At 39.4% G+C, this 22,081-nt stretch overlaps 1 protein-coding gene across 9 annotated transcripts in view; it reads right to left on the bottom strand.

Moving 5' to 3' along the window:
• NUMB (NUMB endocytic adaptor protein) overlaps positions 1-22,081 on the bottom strand; it is a 93,892-nt gene that overhangs the window by 32,487 nt on the left and 39,324 nt on the right. For all 9 annotated transcript variants that reach the window (XM_072339032.1, XM_072339036.1, XM_072339033.1 and 6 more), the window contains 2 exons: positions 15,244-15,359; positions 5,445-5,588 (listed from right to left, as the gene is read on the bottom strand). In XM_072339032.1, the coding sequence (XP_072195133.1) occupies positions 5,445-5,570 (126 nt within the window). In that variant the 5' untranslated portion in view covers positions 5,571-5,588; positions 15,244-15,359. The remainder of the gene's footprint in view (positions 1-5,444; positions 5,589-15,243; positions 15,360-22,081) is intronic.

The raw sequence follows: 22,081 nt of genomic DNA on the forward strand, positions 1-22,081 counted from the left end.
GTTCAAGCCTCTCAAGATTTCACAGTCAAAAATACCACATGCCTAACTTAAGGGCACTTCAGCATCAACATGCTGCTAAAATCCTTCACAGCTATTATGATTTCAAACAACTAGAAGTACATTTAGTAACACAAAATAACAGTCATCACCTACGCTGATTTCCAGCCTTTCCAATCTGGAAGAGCAGAATGGCATGCAAATTATGTTTATAAACCAACTAAAAACAACCACCACAAAAATAAATAAATAATTATATATGAGATACTAAACAATAAGGTGCAATATGTAAATTCCAAAACTAAAGAGGACAACTTGGCTACTACAAATAGCATGAAAGCGGGCAGCAAAGGGGCAGGCAATGGCCTAGTCTCTGGTGGGCCACGTACATGCTAATTATACATGCCACTGCTCACTCATAGGGATCCCAGAGACATGAGCTGGCACTCACAAGTCCCAGTGGTGATATCCTACAAACTTCAGAGATAGCTACTCTCTTTTCTGCATTTCTTAATATATATATATTTTTAATTATAATTAATATATCAATTTATATTCACACAATGCAATACATGGCCTTCCAAACATCCCCCATCAAAGCAAGGGAAAGAAAGGAAACAGTTGAAGAGTGCTGATCTGAAATGTGCAAGAACTAACATAACAACTGTACAACTGTATCCAAACGGCTTTTATTTGTCAACACTACCAGAGAAAATCCAGACTCAGTGGAAAGGCTAATTCACATGATATCATACATTCAAACCCGGGGTCACAGATGTGGTACATTACTCCTCCCCAAGGACTTTTTTCATTGATAACTTTAGTCTTCCATTTGGAATAAGTGGACTGAAATACACACAAACACACATGCAGGTGATAGGCAACATTTAATTAAAGTCAAAAGAGACAGACCCCCAGAAACCTGGGAGTGACAGAATAGAACTAATTCAACCACTCACAACTATATCTAGTTGTTGTTGCATCCTTCAGAAACATGGGTAGGAGGAATCAGCTGCAGATGTTCTGACATGTCTGTCTGCTTAGAGCTACCAAGAACTTTGAAAATGTTTTGTTTAGTTCCCTTAAGTAGAGCAAAGTGACCTTTATTTTCTGATACAAATTTAACAGGCCAGTTACTCTACAGATTATCAGTACGGACAAAAACTACGTACCCAGAGGGACATCTGAAAAGGCATTTCAGACAAAAGAAGCCCTAGTGTCAAATATTTTAGTCATTAAAACATAGAACAGCTGCATGCTCTCAGTGAGGTAGTGTCTGCAGCAAGAACACAAGTTTCAAAATGGGTTCGTCAGTGCACTTCTTTTTTGACAATTATGATTTATAAAGACTGTATAAAAATGTACCAAAATTAACGCCTATTAGAACCATCTTCTGAATAGTTATAAATAACTAAATCCCTTACACATTATATCTATCTGGCACAGTTCCCCCCCCTCCAGAAGCTTCACTACTGAAACAAAGTAGTAACTTTTCCAGTTGCTAAGAGAGGAAGATGACTGTCACCTCTGAAAATATGTTTGTGTACAGATTTATCAGCAGTTTTAGCAGTTCCACACTTCATAAAGACATGGCTCTGAGTATACCTAAAAAACATGCAGTCTGTCTATCACGTCTCTGCACCACAAGAGTCAGGACAGCCCTAAAATGACTGTGTAATGGGGTAGTAGAAGTCTGCAAGCTACCTTTGTCTAAATACAACTCTAACACCCTTTTGTACCTTTGCTGACAGACATGCACCTGTCTCTCTGCTGATGCAGTAGTGTGCAGAAAACCATTCATTTCACATTCTAGTACAAAGGCTCTTTTCTCAATGCAACTTCAGCTGATTCAAAAGAGGACAGATGAAAGAGCAGAGCAAGCAGGTCACTAGCTGTTCCAAGGTGCTGTTTTGAATGTGTCAGATTACCTCCTCAGGAGTGGTTAGGTTCCAGATAGAGACAAGGGCTGTAAGGTCCTACACACACTTGGACAACTGAGAAAACATGATCAGCAGCTTGTTGCATGCAACACAGACAATCTGAAAGCAGTGGATAAACGCAGATTGTAAAAACGAAGTGTCAGTACCTAGAAGTAACAGTGTGATCTCAGATCACACTCTCAACTTATGAGAAAGAGCACTGAAGAGAACAAACTTTGCATCAAATCTACCTCCCTGAGTTTTACAGCAACAACGCCACAGGATTTTGCCAATACTTTCTGTAGAGCACTTTATCAAAATGCAGTTGTACAATAGATGTAACAGAGCTGCTCAAAGCCCACTACCACGCTTGCAGACTGTAATTAACAGCCAGGATCCACTGTGGATGCAGCACAGGAGGAACTTCCAAGAGAAGTACCAATGTAAAACAACTTAGTAACCTCAAACTTGTTTGCAGTACAGCATCCTCAAGGCACAATGAATGAACAGCTCCTGAAGTCCTGTCCAACACTAACAGAACAGAGCCTGGAGGCAAAAAGAAATCCTATTTGCAACGCGACTTTCAAAGTGGCTCCACATGCTCTCTAAAATCTAAAAAAGGATAAATCTGTGCTAACACTCCACAAACACCCCAAGTCTGAGCCAAAAAAAATGCCTGAAGGCAAGAAGTTAAACACACCAACTTAACGCTATTTTAAGAGGGTGATATATCTTTCTCACATCAAACTTTCATGATCTCTTTTACAGGAGAAACTAAGAGCAAGCATTCCCCAGTTAGTTTGCACTAGCCTTCTTTCTCAAAATAAAATAAAAAATAAAAATCCTACCTAAATAAGTTAGCGGTCATCATAAGAAACAAACCCCTGACCAAGGCTTCTATTCCAGAACTTCTCTGTTCTGTCCTTTCATGCAGAAAACCTTAAAGACAGCTACAAAATATTTGTTAACACTTCTTGGGCCTTCACCAGCTAAAGCCTCAGACATTGCTTCAGAAGTCAGACTTTCATCTTGCTACTCAGCTAAGTTCTGAGCTTTTAAGAACTGGGACAGATAATTTTTAGGGAGCGCGGGCAAGGCAGAACATAAAGAATAAGGACAGATTAATCCCCACAGACACACATTAAACTGTGGTTGAGAAGCTACAGGCAACTACAGCACCATGCTGGAATGCTAAATAGGGAATTACAAAAAAAAAAAAAAAAAGGTTTTCTTTTTTTTACTATATTTCAGAACGCACTCCTATTAGTTGACTATTCTTAGTACGATATCTCATTTTACTCTGCTCCATTGAGGAACATCAGGAAGAAAAGACACTCCATCAGATATTTAAAGACACAAGCAACAGCCCACTTTTCCAGGAATACGTACACTTCTGAATAATACCCAAGAACTCTGTAACAGGATACTCTCCTTCAATAGCACAAAGTTCCATTCTTTTTGTGAGCAAAATGCAGTACCACCCACTAAACCTCTGACTCTACATCTGGTTTATCTTGTTCACTCACAATGCCGTACTTCCTGTCTGTATCTACAAAACACCAGCTAACACCCACTTTGCATCTCAAGCCCCATAAACAGTTTCCACGACTGCCCATCTCAAGACTCAGAAGTTTGGAAGACAGACTCAAACTGAATTTTAAGAAGCACCTCAGTGTTGAATGGTTCTGATTTTAAGCTTCCATTTAAATACAAAATCGTTAAATACAAGCATCAAACATTCTGACGGAATCATGAAACACAAATAAAGATGCATTTACTTCAGAGTTGTTTTCCAGCGACCTAATTAACTCAGTGAATTCTAATACAAAGCAGGCAAATAGGGCTAAAGAAGTTCCAATCTGAGGACAGGATGCAACGACTCATCCATCTCTAAGCCTTTTCACCACTGAATGGTCCAAAACCTTTTTCAACTTTGGGTGCATGTGCCCAGAATAGACGAATGCTTCATTTAAATACAGGAAGCATTTGTCATTGTAAGTGCAAGTCCTGACCAAGAGTTTATAGAGGAAAACCAACACAAAAGTCAGTTTTTAAAGTGGTTCACATCCTTTATGCTCCGTCAAGGACTGAAAATACTTCAAGTTAAACTAAATGCCTAAATATTAAGAGTTTAATATTTTAGATCTAGCACTTATGTCTAAGACTGTAGTCTACTGTGAAGCTATTGAAACGATGATCCCCAAGCTCACAATTCTGTTCTCTCCCATACAGCATTAACATTTTGAAAAGCCTAATCTAAGTTCAAGCTTCCACAAAGCAGTTACTCAATTTCAAAGCTCTGGCAAAATACCATCTTCTCTCTTTAGTATTAGATTACAATTCCTTCATTCTAGCAGAAAACTAACGTAAGACAGAGATAAATGAGCAGGCAGGCAACCATAACAAACTAGAAAGTTACCCTGTACATTGTATATCCCAGAGAATATGTTAGAAGCACATACAAGCAACTGTATACAAGATAAAATAGGACATGAACATAGCATCAAAGTTATTCCACCTTTATGAAGCACCTGCACATACCCAAAGCTTTACAAAAATATTTCACAGCTAACTTCAAGAGTTCCATCTAGCAACACCTCCTGTTTAATAACTGTACATTATTATTATGCAAGCAATAAAAGATTTTCAAGTGTCAAAACCACCTACAGTGTTTTCCTCATGCACAGGTATGGAAAACTAACAATTAACAGATGATGTTTATTTAAGCTGTTAACAATCTACTGTAGAAAGAGAATTAGCATGCTATCAGGAAGAGAGTTTCTGAATACAAGCTGAGCAGATGCAGCAAGACACCTTACATTCCTTCCTTACTTCTTCTTCTTCACATTGAATATTATAAAATAAACAATAAAAGTGCTATTTCTTGGAAAAGGTGGGAGAAGGAAAAAATGCACTTAAAGTATTGAGAATTTCAAATGAGTTCAAGGAATTGATAAAGGCAAGTTTGATTTCCCACTCATGAATAACCTGTAACATACCAAAAAACTAACAGAAGAGATTCAAAATTTTAAGTGCTTATACCTCAAGCACTGGCAGGAAACCAGGGCATTTCTTTACAATATTTTCAATTATCCAAAGGGAGGAGTTATACTTTTCAAGTATAATCCACCGCTTATCTTACAAATAAAACCGTATCTGTAACTTCATTTTAACTGACAGAATCTTGTACTTTTCCCATGCAATCCACGAGACGTATCATTTCTGCTCTTCCAGAGAAATGAAGACAAACTTTATTACTCCTAGTACTCCTATTACTCCTAGCTACATGATTTATTTCAACTAAATAATAACGTAGGATACATCAGACAATGACTTTCCAAGGCATTTGTTAAGATGATTCATCTGGCTTTAAAAAAAAAGCCACATCCTTTGCAATGAAGGCTGACCGTAAAATAGGTCAATGTGTAATGAAGCATCCTTCTGGCTCTTGCTTGCCAAAAAAACCCAAATGATAATTCATGGGAAAAGTACCTCATGGATACCCAAAAGAAAGGCCGAAATTCTTACCTTAACAGGAAAGCTGCACTTGCCAGTACGAACGCCTTCTTCATCGGTCTGCCACTGATGAGGCCTACTGGCCTCCGGCACATAGACATCTTTCTTTCTCCTAAAGCTTTGCCGTAATTTATTCATTTCTCAGATGTTGATATCCTAGAAGAAGAAGAAGAGAATTATTGCAAATAGGCAACAAACACATTTAGCTGCTTCAGGTTAATCAGCATCACCACAAACAACCATGTGAAACTTCTGAACTTCTGCAATATGAATAGAGGTCCCTGTGAAAGGGAAATGTTCTGGACAAAGATTAAGAGAAAAGGGGGAGAAATATTCACTTTACAGCAGAAGACAAATCCATGTTATTTAACATCTTTCCACAGCAACTGAAGCATCAGACCCAGAAATAACTGTTACTCTGAGCATAAAATTACCTAAAATAGCTGATAGAGAAGCACTGAAGAGTGATGGACTTGAAATCCTGTCTCCTTGAATTTATACACCTAGAGCAACCACGCAGTGAATGAGTAGCATAAGTTTCTAAGGCACCCATGCAAGACAAGGATTTGTAGCCTTAAAACAACCCCTACAATTTACTGCTTATAGGCTCACTGATGTAAATGATGCCAGCTCTATATGCAGTAACCAAGCTAGCATTTTCTGTTCAGAAGACAACTGGAAATCACTGCTTTTAGATCACACAAGACAAATTGCCAGTTTCTACCAGCAGCTACAATCAAGGTACAGAGCTGGGAATATCAATACCTCTGTTCTGTCTACAAGCACCATGCGTCTGTGTGTATGTGCAAAGGAAGCCACCAACTAGAGAAACAACGTCCCAGAAGCGTAACAGTGACAAATAGGGAGCGGTAGATTGGAGCCCAGGTCTTGAGGGGCATGCTCTAGGCCCAGCTTAGTCTTGGTGGAAGTTCCTATTAAAATATTAGATACATCTGAGGAAAGCACTGAAAATCTCCAAACAATTGCCCCTTCAAAGGAAGAAGGTAGTTCTATAATTACCCTCCCAAAGACACTCTCAAGACGATTTTTGATACACTATACAATCCTACGTCGATTTTTGTATACTCAACTAAACTTTACAGACATGCTCACATACTGCACCAAAACTACAATTAACAAATAAGCTATCCTAGTAACAGCTAATAAATAATAACTAATAAAAAGACTCAATATTCAGCTACAGAAATAAGATGATACGCCATAAAACGTGGAAAATAAAGAAAACATGTCAAAAGGCTTTTTGCTATATTACTCTTCTTCCCTGGAAAAAAAAACCTCCTTAGAAACACCACATCTCATTTTGGTACAACAAAGATGCTGCAGAATGTAAGGCAGCAAAAGCTAATTTGATTATATATGCTTATTTCCCATAACATTAACTAAGCTGCAGAACACAGAAGTTTATGGGTGACAATGGGTAGACCTGGAACAAAAGTAGCTTTTAACATCACTTCGAACGCTGATTTTAAGTCTTAAAAAGAACAGCATCACTGCCCAGTTAAAACTGCTCGATACAGGTGAGAAAAAATCTGCATTCATGTTCACAGTATCTGACATTTAAGAAGCTTAAATTCAAGATCTAACAACTTCAAAACTGGACACAAGCCAGAAATGAAAACCATTATAGAAAACCAACACCTGCTGATCAACTCAATTAAAGGCAGTCAGTTGTTTTCACATCTCATTAAGCACTTAACTATTTCAAGAAACAACAAGATAGGAGTGTGGGTAAAGAACAGCACTGCTTCATCAAAATCAGGACATTTAAGTATAGCAAAATTTGTATCTGAAGTCGTGATTAAGCCTGCTGCTTATGTTCAAGAGTTCAGCGATCAATGCAGTGCTACCTGGACTTGTAGCGTTGTGGGACACTGTTCAGCACATGGAATAATTCACAACATATTTCTATGTTAGAAAAACGGCAAAGCAAACTTCAACTTTTGCAGCGCAATGTGTGCTCAGAGCTGCTTCTTCCACACAGCATAGCATTTACCCATGGACTGAGACACTACCAGCCAGTTATTCCTATCAAGAACCTCACTCCACAGAGAAGCCTGAGAATAAGCGTTCTTGAGCTATATATACTTCCTATGATAAGCTGAAGTGGCATTTTGCCCAACGTACTTCCTTTTTACTAAAAACCAAACCCTCCTACTTGTTCTAATTTTGCAGTCACGCTGGCAACAAGCACTTTAAAAATAGCTTTTCTATTTAATATTAGTGCTGACAAACGGCAAGATTAGCTTCTGGTCAGGTGACCAGCGAGCTTTCTCCAGCCACCACACTCTGATTTCCTGAGAACTCAGAATGCTGTAAGTGGGTTGTGAAATAATTTCTCCCCAAACCAACTCTTTTGCTGGCAGCATGGATGTCATCCCTGTACAACTGGACATGTCACTTGATGCAAAAGCATTAAGTCACACAATTCACACAGGATGCACATTTGAGGACTCGGGAGAAAAGCACATGAATTGCTGCACTTAGATGCTGAAATTCTTACTAGATATATCTGATGCTCAAAATCATTGATATATACTTAATGTTCTGAAAACACAGCTAAAAAGCTATTCTTCTGCAGGAAGAACAATTTGAGGAGAGCTTCGGTACTGCTGTTCTCTCTGCCACCCCTCGTAAAGGTCTCATTCCAACCCAACTCAGTTCACTGACAACTAAGGCAGCACAGAGACAGAAAAACCGAGAAAAATGCATGTTGGATGAAATCTTCTTGGCTTCGCAGCCTTGTGCACCACCAGGTAATGGCTACAGAACAAATTACTACATGATAGATACGCATGTTTATTCATGCCTTATTAGCTACTCTGCTTTACCAATGTATTTACTTTTATCCTCCAAGAAATGCAAGCCAATAATTTACCCTTCAATGCGAGATGAGCACACTTGCACATTAACTGAAGCTGGATCACATGCGAGTTGCTGATGATGCAAATTGGAGCTTGGCTTGCCTTGCACAAGTTAACTCATGCAGCCATGCCTTCAGATAAGCGCTTCATTTACATTCTGCATAAATGTTTCCCTGAGAGCAGTTGCTGCTACAAGCTGATTCAAAGTAAAGCATCCGCAGGCAAAACAACTGGTACCTGAGCTGCATTCACAAGATTAAATTGGTTAGACTTTAGGCTAGCGGCACTATCTAGTACAGATTTTCATACTTGAAGCAACCACTCAGTTTCAACACTGAGGGAGACAAAACCAATAGAAGTCCATTTAATGTTGTTCTTCGCTCCAGCCTTAATAAAGGTTATTTCATCTGCACTTGTTAGATTATGACTTTTGTTTGTGGTAGAAAGGGATAAAAACTGATTTTAAGCAATTCCTCAGTTGAGCCAGGTGTTGTAGTTTGGGATCGCTTGCTGTGCTCTCTGAAAACCAAGTACTGTTCCCTATTTATTTTATCAAATTAAGAAAAAAGTCACAGGTCAAAGAAGGGCAAAGCACTCCTGACAGCCTGCAACAAATGGAATAGCCAAGGTTTGGGAGATAGAACCAGCCCTGCAGTCCTCCTGCTAGCACAAAGCATGTCAAGCAGACTTCAACCACACATTTATAGAATTCCTGGAGGTATACGTTCCAAATAGCAGAGAAATCTAGGCATAAGAGCAATGCATTTAAGTATCATCCTAACATTAATAATAACTCCTACAGCTTCCATATAAAATGAACTTAATAAATGTGTTACAATCAGACTATTAAGAAAAACGCCATGAAGCTGAGGAAGGAGAAGCTGCACAACTATCAGCCCCTATGGGCTTTTTCCCAGTGAAAAGCATCCACTATTACTAATACCAAACCAAGCAGAGCTCCAAATCCAGAACAACAGGTTCACTGTCTTATTAGTTTTTTGTCTTCATATCCAAGTTTGTGAATAAGACTGTTCCAGATTTACTTGATATTTTAGACCTAAGAGAACATGTTAGTTACCTTGATATCATAAAAGAAAATATGCTTGCTCAACTTACTTCTTAGAGAAGTTTTGTACTTTCACGTGAGTGCATCCTAGTCACACCTGTCCTAAGACTCATATCTAACAGCTACCTTTTAGCATTACATAAACATTAATTTTACTATGAAATTCATAGGAGTCCACCCACAGCAAGAAGTACAAATAGCCCTAACTTTCACATTTCAGAATAATATTCTGCATTGCTTTTTCTTGTAAAGTTCAGTACACTGTTGATACTTTAGCCTTACTGAAAACCTTGGTTAGAACCAGGACACGATGACATCAATGAGGAAATGTGCTTATTTCAAGTCTTGTGACAAGACTTAATTTTGGCAGGCGTATCTGTCTGTAGAAGGAGTGCAAATATAATGATATTAAAAGTTCAGATCTATTCTGCTTTCTAATGCACAGTCAAGATGATTGCATAAGAATGCTTCACTTACAAGTGGTGAGGCAGACAAGTAAACATACTGCAGCCAAGGTAAATAGCGTCTCCTGACTATTATAAAGCTGTAAGAATGAAGTTTTATTTCTCTGAAAAATCCTTATTGTAATGTTCTATCTCTTCAAACCCTACCATAAAGGTTAGCCAAACTTGCTGCAGCAGCTTTGCTGCAATTATTCACCAGCACGAGAACACAGAGTACCTTTATCTTCTAAGGAAGAAAAGGTCATTCCACGTGTCAAGTTTTGAATACAGAGCGTTGAGCCTTTTTATAAGTTTAGATCCCACAATATCTAATTAAATCCAGCACTGTCACACTAAAACAGATGAAGGCATGTAACCATATGAGCATTCTCAGTAAAACGTTAACAGTCCAGTTTACGCAATCCAGTATGACTAAACCACATTATTCAACACGTGGCTTTCCAACCCATTTACCCTTTCATTACCCAATTAAGATCAAATAATGTAACACAAGTAAGTATTCTAAGACACAAAAATACACAAAGATGAAATAGGAGCTCATAATAAATATATTTCGTTATTGCTATTAATAAGAGCTTGAGTTTGGGATATTTTCCTTGTTGCAGAAAAATAAAAGTGTTTGGCAATTTAAAAACAATCACTGAAATAAGCGTATCAGCTGCAGAATGTTGCACATGTCACAGCCTGGGAAACTTCAGATAGTTTCTGTGACACACCTTCCAGTTTAAGTAATGTTTAGACCATGTTTGAAAATACAACAGAAACTGCAGCCTTCAGCGACTTAAACAAGTCCAAAGGGATCTGGGTTGTAATCATCACATCCATTCACCTGATGGTGTTCTTAGAAACCGTGATGTTCTGACATCACGTAAGTTGAGGTACTGGCTATCTCCTGAAAGCTGACATTTGTCCTCAGGGTGCAGAAGTAGGCGCCTTTAAAACAGTCAAACTGATCACTTCAGAAACAGTCCATAAAGATGCCAGTATCTATCAGACTGTGCTCTCACACCTCAGCTTAGGTAATCCATCACATGAAAAATCTACATCTGCTTCCAAGCACTCCATTTAATTTTTTTCCTGCATCACAGCTGAGGGTGAATAAAAGAAAATGTTAAAACAACATGGTCTTACTGGCAAAAAGCAGAGTTAAAAATTGCACACAGCTTATGAAATACCAGGAAATGAAATCATGAATTGTACTCCAACGCACTATTAACAGTTGGTGGCTAAAACATCCAGCTACTGCACATCCCGACCTACAGCTCAGAATTAATATTTTAAGGTCATACGCCAGTCAGTTCAAACAGCTATCTGCATGCCACAGCAATACAGTTCAGTGTTCCACAACAGCCTGCAACGGAAGTACCAGCACAGCAGCCCCCCTTTTCCAGACTCTTAAATGTTGAGCGACAGAGAAATACAAGTTTGATTGCTGTAAGACTGAAGGTATTCCTAAGGCATCATGCTCCTTCTTACCAGCCAAACAAACCACCTGCCCCTCCTTGTGCAGAAATTCAACAAATACAAGAAAAACAATCCTCATTTTCTCCAGTAGTGACTATTCTAAAACAAATGTCCCAGTTCAGACTCCACAAGCAATGCAAGCTCTGACTACATCCCCATCCAATTTGCTTCTAGGTTTTGGTGCAGAAGTACAAGGCAGCAATCATTTTGTTACAGGTGATTACATTGCAACCAACTGTTAACCAACAGCAAAAAGCACATCTCCTCAACAAGCTACACAAAGCTAGTCAGATCACACCACCTAAAGCAACTGAAAATAAGCACAGGTTTTCTAAACCACCAGCTGTGCATTGTGGAAAGCAGTTCATGCAGATCTGTTCTGCAGCTCATCAGGATGCATGTGATGAATGCTAACTAACCAAGCCATTCCTCTTCCAAGTAAATCATTTACATTTAGGGCAGCTAATTCCTGGATTTCAAAACAGTTCTGAAAGAAGAACATTCCAGGTTCAAAAACCATCTTTCCAAGCACATGTCAATCTTACAAAACATACTAGATATTTCTGTTTTGTTGTTTGGTTTTGGGTTTTTTGTTTTTTTTTTTTGTTTTTTTTCTTCGTTGCTTTTAAGAAAAAGAACTTAAAGTTCTGGAAAAAATAAGTAAATAAATAAATAAATGGAACAAGATTTCTTTTAACTGTGCATGTCCAAGAATCCAAAGTCTGAAACTGTCAGCACCAACAAATACAAATGCATTTCACTACTGAAAGAAAATATCTTTCACAATTTAAACAAACACACTTTGTTGGTAAATAGGTTGCATAAATCTAAGGTTTTTGCACTGGAGTTACTTCAGTAGTACCAGTGAGTATTTCACAACCACGAGAATGATGTTTGAACAGACAGAGTTGTAACCAGTATGGCAAACATCCCCTACTTACAAGCACGAAAGGTCAAATAACAACAAATGATACTTCTGCACTACTGATCTGATCATTACTGTTAGGTCAGTAACACAAGAAGGCACAAATTCTTTTGGTTCAGGATTAAAAGTGACAGCAGAAATTGCAAGAAACCAAACACTAAATCAGATTACTTCTAGAGTCTATTTCATCAGGGTAAAAATAGGTATACCCATACTGAGGCTTTATGTTCCAGAGAATAGATGTGCTCTACATGAAGGTGAAAGCCACAGCATTTTGGACAAGCGATCCAGCAGTAGTGCTTTGCACTGCCTGAAGTCCAGTCCATCAGCCTGCACAGCCCACATCCTGAATGTATTTAGACCAGTAAGCTACACATTTTCATTGACTCTGAGACATCTACAGAAGGAATGGATCATAGTGTTGACAAATCTGTCAGCAAGAATGGTATCTACAGAAAGGTAGGTAAATCAAACCAGGTAAATCTACAAGGATAGCAGCATGCTGGGATGCAGAACAGGAAGCAACACAGGGATCTCAGCTGTAAACAGCTATTTTTGTTAAATTCATGTATGCTCTCAAAAGCAAATAGTTAAATGACTTTTTGGCTGATGCAAAATGCTCTGGAGTAGATTAGTTAAGACTGATTGTAGAGAGGACAAGAGGATTTCATAAGAAGGAACAACAGTGATAAAAAAGGCAGTGCAAAGCACATGGAAAAAAAGAGAACACCACTTAACTGTAAATAACAGTGAATTGGAATTGGTAGTTTAGTCCTCTACAAATAGATTGTGTCACTGTCAAGTAAGTGAATGGTATTACAAGTTATTTTAACAGGAATAGAATAAAACCGGAAAGGTGCCACCACACACACACAAAAAAGCCAACAGGCTACACTCATCCTTAATACTGCACAGATCTTGTAGCTACTTCATCCTTCCCGAAATCAAACAAAATGGTTCAAAAGGGTAACAAGAATTAAAACTACATGACTGCTTCTGGACAAGGAGAGGTGAGGTACAAAGGTCCTTCCTGCTCATTTTCTGGCACTACCCCTCCTGTAGCTCTTCCCACAGGCAAGCTGCTTTTCTGAGGTAATGATGAAATTTCCAGTTCTTAATATCTAGAAACTGGGGACAAACAACTGAATTCTACAGCAGTCCAAATTTCTAAATAAAAGAGGAATACTATCATGATATGCAATTAACTTGCACTATTCCCTGCCCCAAGATGTTTTGCAAACAAAAAACATAACAGATTTTAAAAGAATAATTGTTTGATCTAAAATTCTAAAGGCTATTAGCAATGACATCTGAAATGCCCATTCAGGAAAGTCCTGTCCAGTCTAACATACTGGGAAGGCTTATTTCACATCACCCTTACCCTTAACCGTCCCTGGGAATACTCCCTGAGAATTCTAAGAATACTGGAACACTGAGCTGCAGAGCCCTTGTTCCAAGCCAGCCCAGTTCACAAGCCCATGTCCATTCACCAGGAACTCAGTTTGCCACACTTCTGTGCTCCATCTTTCACAGCGTCATGCCAGAGCTGCTGGTATTTGGCCACAGTGAGACCAACAGGAGCAGGCTCACTGTATGAGGTAAGAAATTCTCTTTCCCAAGCCCACGGAAGCAGAAGTTTCCACAGCTAAACACATTTAAGCAAAAACAAGCACAGGAATTTGTGCATTACAGATAGCTCACTGAATCTGAATTAGTATGGCAACAAACCCCACATGTATTAGTCAGTCTCAATTAGAAAAGTCAAAGTTTGCTTAAACTGCCATGAAGCACTTATGAGGAAAAACTGAGCTCTAAGTATGCTCACAAGACAACAGAGGCCTCCATTTTATTAAGGCACAAGCACTCAAATCTTCACCACGTGGCAGCTCTTGTAGGGCAATTCAAGTCACTTCATTTGCTCCCATCCTCCAGCAGTTGAGTAAATGTAACTAAGATCCTTTCATCTCTACATTTTCTTCAGCTTGTTCACACTAAATCAGCCACGCTTTTGTCTGCAGCCAACGCAACAAGAAGATTAACTGTTACCAAAGGCATTTTTAATATTAATTTAATACTCAAAATGAAATTGTGAAGGTCTTTGTCAAGCTTTTGATAATGAAAATGACCCCAGAGAAATGATATAGTCACTGTGTCTCGCAGCCAGAACTTTTGGTCACCCCTTAATAAGGCTGCTAAGAACAAACTTTCCTTCACCAGAAATACAGTTCTCATTTATTATGTTAGGAATTCGTGTCAACAGTTGTACACCTGTCCACTGCAAGTCTGAGTTGTTTCATAACTGTTTTCTCATAATAGCGCTTTGCAAAACATCGTCTGGAACTAATAGCATTACTTCTCAAATCTGTTTGCTTTACACAAATGTAATCAAATCAGAAGCTAGCTTAATTAAATCAGATACGAACTAAACCCATGTTCTTTTAAGCACACAGGATGCAGTTTTCTGAATTCTCCTGATATTAATGACAGAACCGGTGAAGTCACAACCAGTTAAATATGTTTAAAAATACTCCACATCCTCTCTAGATTCTAATACAACCCATATGCTCCTTTGCCAAGAACTCACAAGCTCTCTGAGAAACCTGTCACCATATTCCCTGTTCCAACTGTCTAATCAGGATTGTTCAACACAATACCAGCTTTTCAGTACCATTTTGTCCATACACAATTCGTATTCCTTATGATTACACAGCACATAAAACTTCATTTCATGCCTCATGTTTCTCACATCTGCTTACTGTGAGAACTGTAAGAAGATCCAAGTGCAACTTCAATGGCTTGCTTACACAGTGATTTTGGAAAATCAGATGTAACAACAGAACTGAGGAAAGATGATGTATTTCAAAAGGGTTTATCTTAAAAAAAATAAAATAAAATCTGGTTTATATAATCTGTGACAAAAACAATTCCTCAACCCCAAGTACCATAGAGTCAAGGTTACCAGAACAGAACTTTCATATTGTAACAAGAAAATGTTGACAGGGTAACTTACGTTTTTTTTCCTCAGGTCCACCAGTAGTACTTCTCCTAAAACTCCTCTTGCAAAATTCTTCTCTTGGAGCTATAATCCTGACTCCATGGATACAGGAAAAGATGTGAACCTGTAGGCTGAGAAAGAAACAGAAATGATCAAGTCAGGCTCAATATGGGCTAAAAATGCTAATGGGGCAAACAAAGAATAAGGTGTTGGCCCAAAAGAATTAACGGACAGAAAGACTGAGTTTAAGGGTTGTTTTTTTGTTGTTGTTGTTTGTTTTGTTTTTAATATTAAAAAACCCTCCATATTAAGGTTTTCAGATTGGCTCTTATAAACAAATGCATCCCCTCTCTATTTCTAGCTGTTTATGGCCTTTTGCTGGTGAAGATACTAATGTTTGTGCTTATGGATGTCTAGGGCATAAATTTAACTGCTATTACAACCAAAACCTCACCATCACTACTGTTTGAACTACTGATAGCACACTTGAACATTTCATTTCACAGAAGTTACCAGTTTCACTACAGTCACTAACATGAGTATTACATTATTGCTAATACACACTAATACTGTGATCCACAATTAAATAATCATTGAAAACCATCAAGACAGCTTGACACATCGTTAAATCCAGGAGTACACATCCAAATAGTTATTTAGAGCCCCTTTAGCCTCAGTGGAGAGAAAAAGCAGTTTAAAGTCATACATACCTACTTTAAGCATACTTAAAAATGAAAACACTATCACCTAAGTAGACAAACGTTACCAGATAATTTCTAATCTTTATGCACAATATCAAATTAATAATTATAAAACTCTTCCATGATAGTGAAGTGGATTTGTGCTTGTTTTTAAGGAAAAGAATATTATTAATCATGAAACAGGAGCAACATGAGTACCTAACAATTTAGTCAAAATACTTGTCCTTCCCAGCATCACAACAGTTTAATTCCAGTCTACAGACCACATTTAAACCAGTTAGTCCACTATAACAACCTCTAGTAGAGAAAGGGGGAGAATAAAATCCCCTTTCATTACCTAAGACAACATCTTCAAAGTAATAAAACTGCCTTGCTTACCAAGTGCACTGCAACAGCATTTCAACTTCCGCTCAGAATTAAATCTGAGGTAAATTAACATAGAAACCAGGTCTTTGGCTTAGCCTGGGAGAGTAAGGGATTCAGCCCTGCTGCACGACCTTGCTGGTCACAAGACACTGGAATCTTCAGCTTTCTTCTGTTACCTTTCTGCTCCCCATATTAAATCCATTTCTTAACAACCAAGCTTTATTATCTCTCAAAATCAGCATGGACTTGTACTACGATACAGACAATTACTACACACAAACATGTTCTAAAAGCCAGCGTAAGTCTTTGCACGTTTGTTTTCCTTGCATGTCGTACTGGCATTCAAATCAATTTTAAGAAAAGGCCATAATGTGACTCCTGACACTAACAGTTCAAATTAACTCTCACATAATAAACAACCTGAGCTGAAATTGTCTGCAAGATCCAGGGATTAACAAAAATGTTTCCATATTCTTAGTTCAGCACTCAGTATTGACATGACATTTCATCAACAGCAATTAACAGTCAGTTAATCACATGTTCAGAAGAAAGTAAGGACATGCAGCTCAAAACGCTGCTGCCCACTTTCAGTTTCCTGGTGTATCCATGTAAGCAGTTGAGATCCATCCACCAATGCCACAATCCCCAAGCTATGGACGTTCACAAAGCTCCTGAGCTATCACAACACGTCAGCTGCTCTCCCATTTACAGGATTCTAAATCACCACATTTATTTTGGCACTGACCTACTGACAGATGGCAAACTTAAAGAAAAACAACAGTAGAAGAGAATAAGGTGCTATTTATTCCACATCATCATCAAATGAAAAGATAATTACAAGGAACGCCTGCTGAAGTAAGTTAGACATACCTAAAGCAGATTCTGTCAGCTAGGATCAAGAGAGATCTACAGAAATAGCACCTAGTGGACTGCCACTGAACACCTCCCAATTTTATTTAAAATGCCACGCTGCCTGAGAGAAGGACAAAGAGAAAGACCTAGGTGAAGTGAAAAACTTCTGTAGATTTGTTGTTCTTTTTCTCTCTTACTTGATGTTATTAAATAAAGGTATATTGTCAGGCCTAGCCTGTTACTTTGGAGAAGTAGTAAACCAGGGGCAGCTATCAGCATTGTAACTGTCTGATGTTTCAGGTTTCAGCAATTACTGATTATCTTAAAGGACCTGAATAAAAGCTGACTGAAAATTAGACATCTAATCTCATACGACAGTTACAGTGATCTACTGCAATACACACAGCTCCCACCCTGTGCTGCACAGAGCCTGCTGGCACAGCGTGCCACAGAGGGCACGGCCCAGAAGTAATGCATGCTGGTCATCATGTGGCTGCTGCAACCTCTTGAATCATAGAGATAGCTGTCATCTTCCCAGCTCTAAATTGCTCGGCAGAGAAGCATGGAAAGCCAAACAGGAAACACCCAGGAAAACTGCCTTCCTTCTCACTCTGCCTCATGCTCATTAGAGCGATCAATGAAGCTTCAGGCTCAGCACAGACAGAAATATCACCTGGCCAGCACCCAGCAGCTGCCTCCCCACACCCACAGCACCGTTCATTGCTACTGGATCTCCTCTGATAGCTTCCTCTGAGTACCTGAACATTCAGGTTCTACCATCACCATATCACACACTGCCAAAGGATGAATAACTGCAGCAGCAAGTAACATTGCACTCCTGGTACTAAAATGTTTGAAACAGAAACAGCACAGGCTTCGCTCTGCTGTGAGGTGGGATGCAGAGTCACTGCCTGCTCTTAACACCAAGACTTACTTCCATGGCTGACAGTTGCTTCCTGGGGTGGCAGTTGATAGGAGACAAACCAGGATGAGCAGGAAAGGCTAAAAATGCCTGTGATGTGACAGCCAACATCCAGCAGCAGGCAGGCACAATGGGGACTAAGTGCACACTGCCAGATTCAAACCAGCAGAGAAGTCAGAACTGCATTACCTCCACCAGTGACTAGTCACAGAGTCCACTCATTTCTGCAGCGCACTGAATAAACTCAATTATTCTTACAGATGACCCTAGTATAACTACTCTATTCATAGTTCACTATTCTCAACAGTGCCTTCTGTTCTCCTTTTCTAAGTCTGGAAACCGTATAAAACAGTCTGTTCCTTACAGAACATGCAATTGTCCTTCACATGTTAGGCAGCGTGTAGGGCACTGGTAACAAGGACAGCACCAATTAGAATGGTATTACAGCTACGTGGGAGACAACACCACCTCCCTTCACAGGGAATCGCAATTATTCATTCCTTAGTTATCCCGTAATTCCTCTATGTACATTACAATTTACCTTACTAGTCTCAAGGAGTGAACTTGGGAGCAGGGAATGCACACAGATAGTGACACAGGTATGGAATCAGAAGTCGACTTTCTCCACTCTGGCAAAAAAATAACAAAGAAAAAAAACCCCATAGATCTTCTCAAGTTCTAGCACAATTCATTCTCAACAGCAAGCTTGACACAAGTTGATCCTGACCACAAACCCAGGGAAACAACCACCACCTTACCTCCCCCTGATGTCACATCCCACTTGGCCTGAAAACATAAGTGTACATGGCAAGAGGTCCACACAAACTGCACTGCTGTTGATGCCAGCGTGGCCCCAATTCACAGCAACTACTACCTTGTAAAGTATACATGGCCAAAGTACCAAAGGATGACTACAGCAGATGTGGTACACTCTCTCCAAGATCGTATCCTAGCACAGACAGTTGCATACATGTCACACTACTAAAAGAATAACCTCCATTGCATCAGAGGTTGGCTGTCTACCAGGAACCAGTTAGCAGTATTACAGTGCCACCCTACTCCGCTCCATGTTCATTCTGTTGCTTCTCAGCTTGAATACATACTTGGATGGTATGCTACTGCTGAACCGAGCTGATTGCTGGAGCACAGCTCCAAAGTTGAAGACACAGCTGTGTGTCTGAATTTTGCATCCAAGCTGTGTATCCAGCTGCTGACTTTGGGTGCTTCACCTCCTGAGTTCATCTGCACAGCAACACCTCCCCTGCAGCCTTCAAGAGCCAGGCACACTGCACCAGCCAGCTACCACTGCTTATGGCAGCGCTTATTCCTGGGGAGGACAGCAATGCTCAGACATGAAGTACAGAGCTTCTCATCTCCTAAAATAGGTTTCTTTCAGCATCTGTATTAGCCTTGCTCTCCGTTGCACAGATGCTGAAAGCATTTATATAAAGTCTTCTCTTGTAAATATAAGCATTTTATCACAATAATTTCCCAGCATCAAGACTGAGAGTACGGAAACCTACTCAAAAAAAAAAGCAGCATCAGAGAGCTGGCAAAAATTAGGAGATCTAAACATCTATTACATGTTTCTTTGGCCAATTTAGTCTCATGACAGTAAAATTATGCAAGTGACTACAGACATTTGAATTGCATGTCTCAGAAAGACTGTTGGAAGCCACAAACTGCCTTTACTCAGATTTCACACCAAGGACATTTTGGAGTTACGTCAAACTGTTTTTTTCCAGCCATTAGGCAAAGTGTGCAAACTTATAAATATTACACAGAAAGATCATTCATCCATGCAATAACGTGCTTTTCAGTCACTTACACTCAACGTTTTGCCATACATAAATAAATTTCATGAAAGAAGCCTTAACTGCAAAATAAGTAAGGTTAGAACTTGCAAGGGCAGCCTAGGTTGTCACTCAATTTTTATTTTTTTGTGGCTAGTAAAGAGCTTACATATTTGAATCAGTTTTCTATTTCATGGTTCCCTCACTGTCTATGACAAAAAAAAACTCCATAAAGGAAAAGGCCACATGGGAAAACATCTTATTCTCTTCTTCCATCTTCCTCTGTCTGTCTCTCATGAAGTAAGACCATGGGGAGCTGACTCAGAACTCTGTCCACACAAGGATTACGTAGAAGCATTTCCATGAAGTACCAGTGTATGACAACACAAACTTCCTTAGCTTTTGCAAATCTCGAGTTTGAGTGATGCCAGCACTACTAAGTGACAGCAGTTTCCAGCACAGTCACACTCACGCTGCCTGCTGGGAATTCCTTGTTACAAGAAGGGGCTGCAGTCCATGCGTCATTTTGACAGGTACTGTGGATTTCCGTTTTCTGTGCTCACTCCTCATTTTCTCTCTCATATCTAGTCCTGCGTTCAATTTTAACTCACAGCTCAGTTCTGTGCTGGCCAACACATTTACAGTTCAGACGTTTCTCAAGGTTCAACATTTGCAATGACTGAAAGTAGACTATACATCCTAACATCATAAAATGAAGTCTCCTTAATCCTGAATCCACACCAGAGAAAACAGCATGACTAGGATTCTAAACCTCGAAGCTGAAAAACAACCACAACTATGTCCGAGACCATTTTTTCCTACCCACAATGATTTAAAAGAAAACAAACCACAGTGAGGTGTTTTTTACTACTCATGTAACTTCTCTCAAGTCTTACAAAAAAAAGAGCTACAGATAAAGGACACCAAAATTTCAGTCAAGAATGAAAGGCTTTTCATAGTTTTCCAGAGCCTACAATGTGAACCTCTGAGCTTTGATGAGCTGCTGTAACAAAGCCAAGATAACCACGACAACCCTGCATTGTGCTACAGCCACACCCAGGAATGCAACACATGCCAAAACTCTACAGTTGCTCACTGACATAGACATAAGAGGAATCACAGTATGCACTCAGTTTCTCACCACTGCAGTCATCTACTTCAGCCAACTTGCTATAAACACCTAGTTCTGTAGATACAGGAGATTAGAGCCATATGTAAGAGTCCCAGCTGATAACTGCACATATGGTTAGAGCAGTATAAATTTAAGGAAGAGGAGTAGATATGGGAAGCAGCTTATTTCTAGGTCTGCACACTCCAAACCCAACAGAGAGCTGCCCAATAGCTAGATGAGGCTGTGACAGAAATCTGAGGTTAGGGCTGGAGGCAAATTTACCTATGTATCGCATACTGACACATGCTATCCTGTTGCTGAATTCATCTTTTCTAGACATAAATAGTATTTGTGTGTGCAGGGCGGGGGGAGTGAAAAGAGAAAACCACATGAACTGGTATCAGGCTGCCTCTTAAGACAAGGCACAAGGATGTGCTCAACAACACTGTTGAGGCTACGGAGTACCATCAGCCTGCCCTCAGCTCTGTCTTTGTGCTACAAACCTGCATCAGCTGCAAACAGCCATTCCATGCTTTCTGTGCCAGGGAGCGGCTGTAAATGCAGCAGCTGCCCCACCTCATTCCCACCCTGTTTCTGTAGTAAAAAAGAAAAAATCCTACTGTAGGTTAATAACTTGATAATACACTCAATCTGAGTCCATACATTTCATTAAAACGAACATCCACAAGTCAACTTCCAAAATAACTGAGCTTAATCTTCACAAGTTTTCAAACAGCGTGAGATAAAAGTTGATTTGAACACCACTGCTGAGCAGATAAAGCAATTCCACCCTCCCACATCTGTCTAATAAAGCCAAACATTCAAAAAGATTTGATCAACCTTATTATCCAGAACCAAGTCCTTTGGCTCCAATTCTCCTTCATATAATTATTTTGGGAATGGGGAAGAAAGGAAACAAGCTTTCTGAATTCCTATAATATAGATTATCTGTGGATTATGGGAGCAGCCAATGCACACATTACTGACTTCACTTATCTCCTAGGTCTGAGGAGAAAAACCTACAGAAATACAGACAAAACAAGAGTAGAGCTACTTCACAGCCAGCACAGCTGTTGCAAAGTGGCACCTTAAACAGTTTTAAAGAGGT

This window comes from Excalfactoria chinensis, chromosome 5 (genome assembly GCF_039878825.1).
Source record: "Excalfactoria chinensis isolate bCotChi1 chromosome 5, bCotChi1.hap2, whole genome shotgun sequence".
In the NCBI taxonomy this organism is placed as follows: domain Eukaryota; kingdom Metazoa; phylum Chordata; class Aves; order Galliformes; family Phasianidae; genus Excalfactoria; species Excalfactoria chinensis.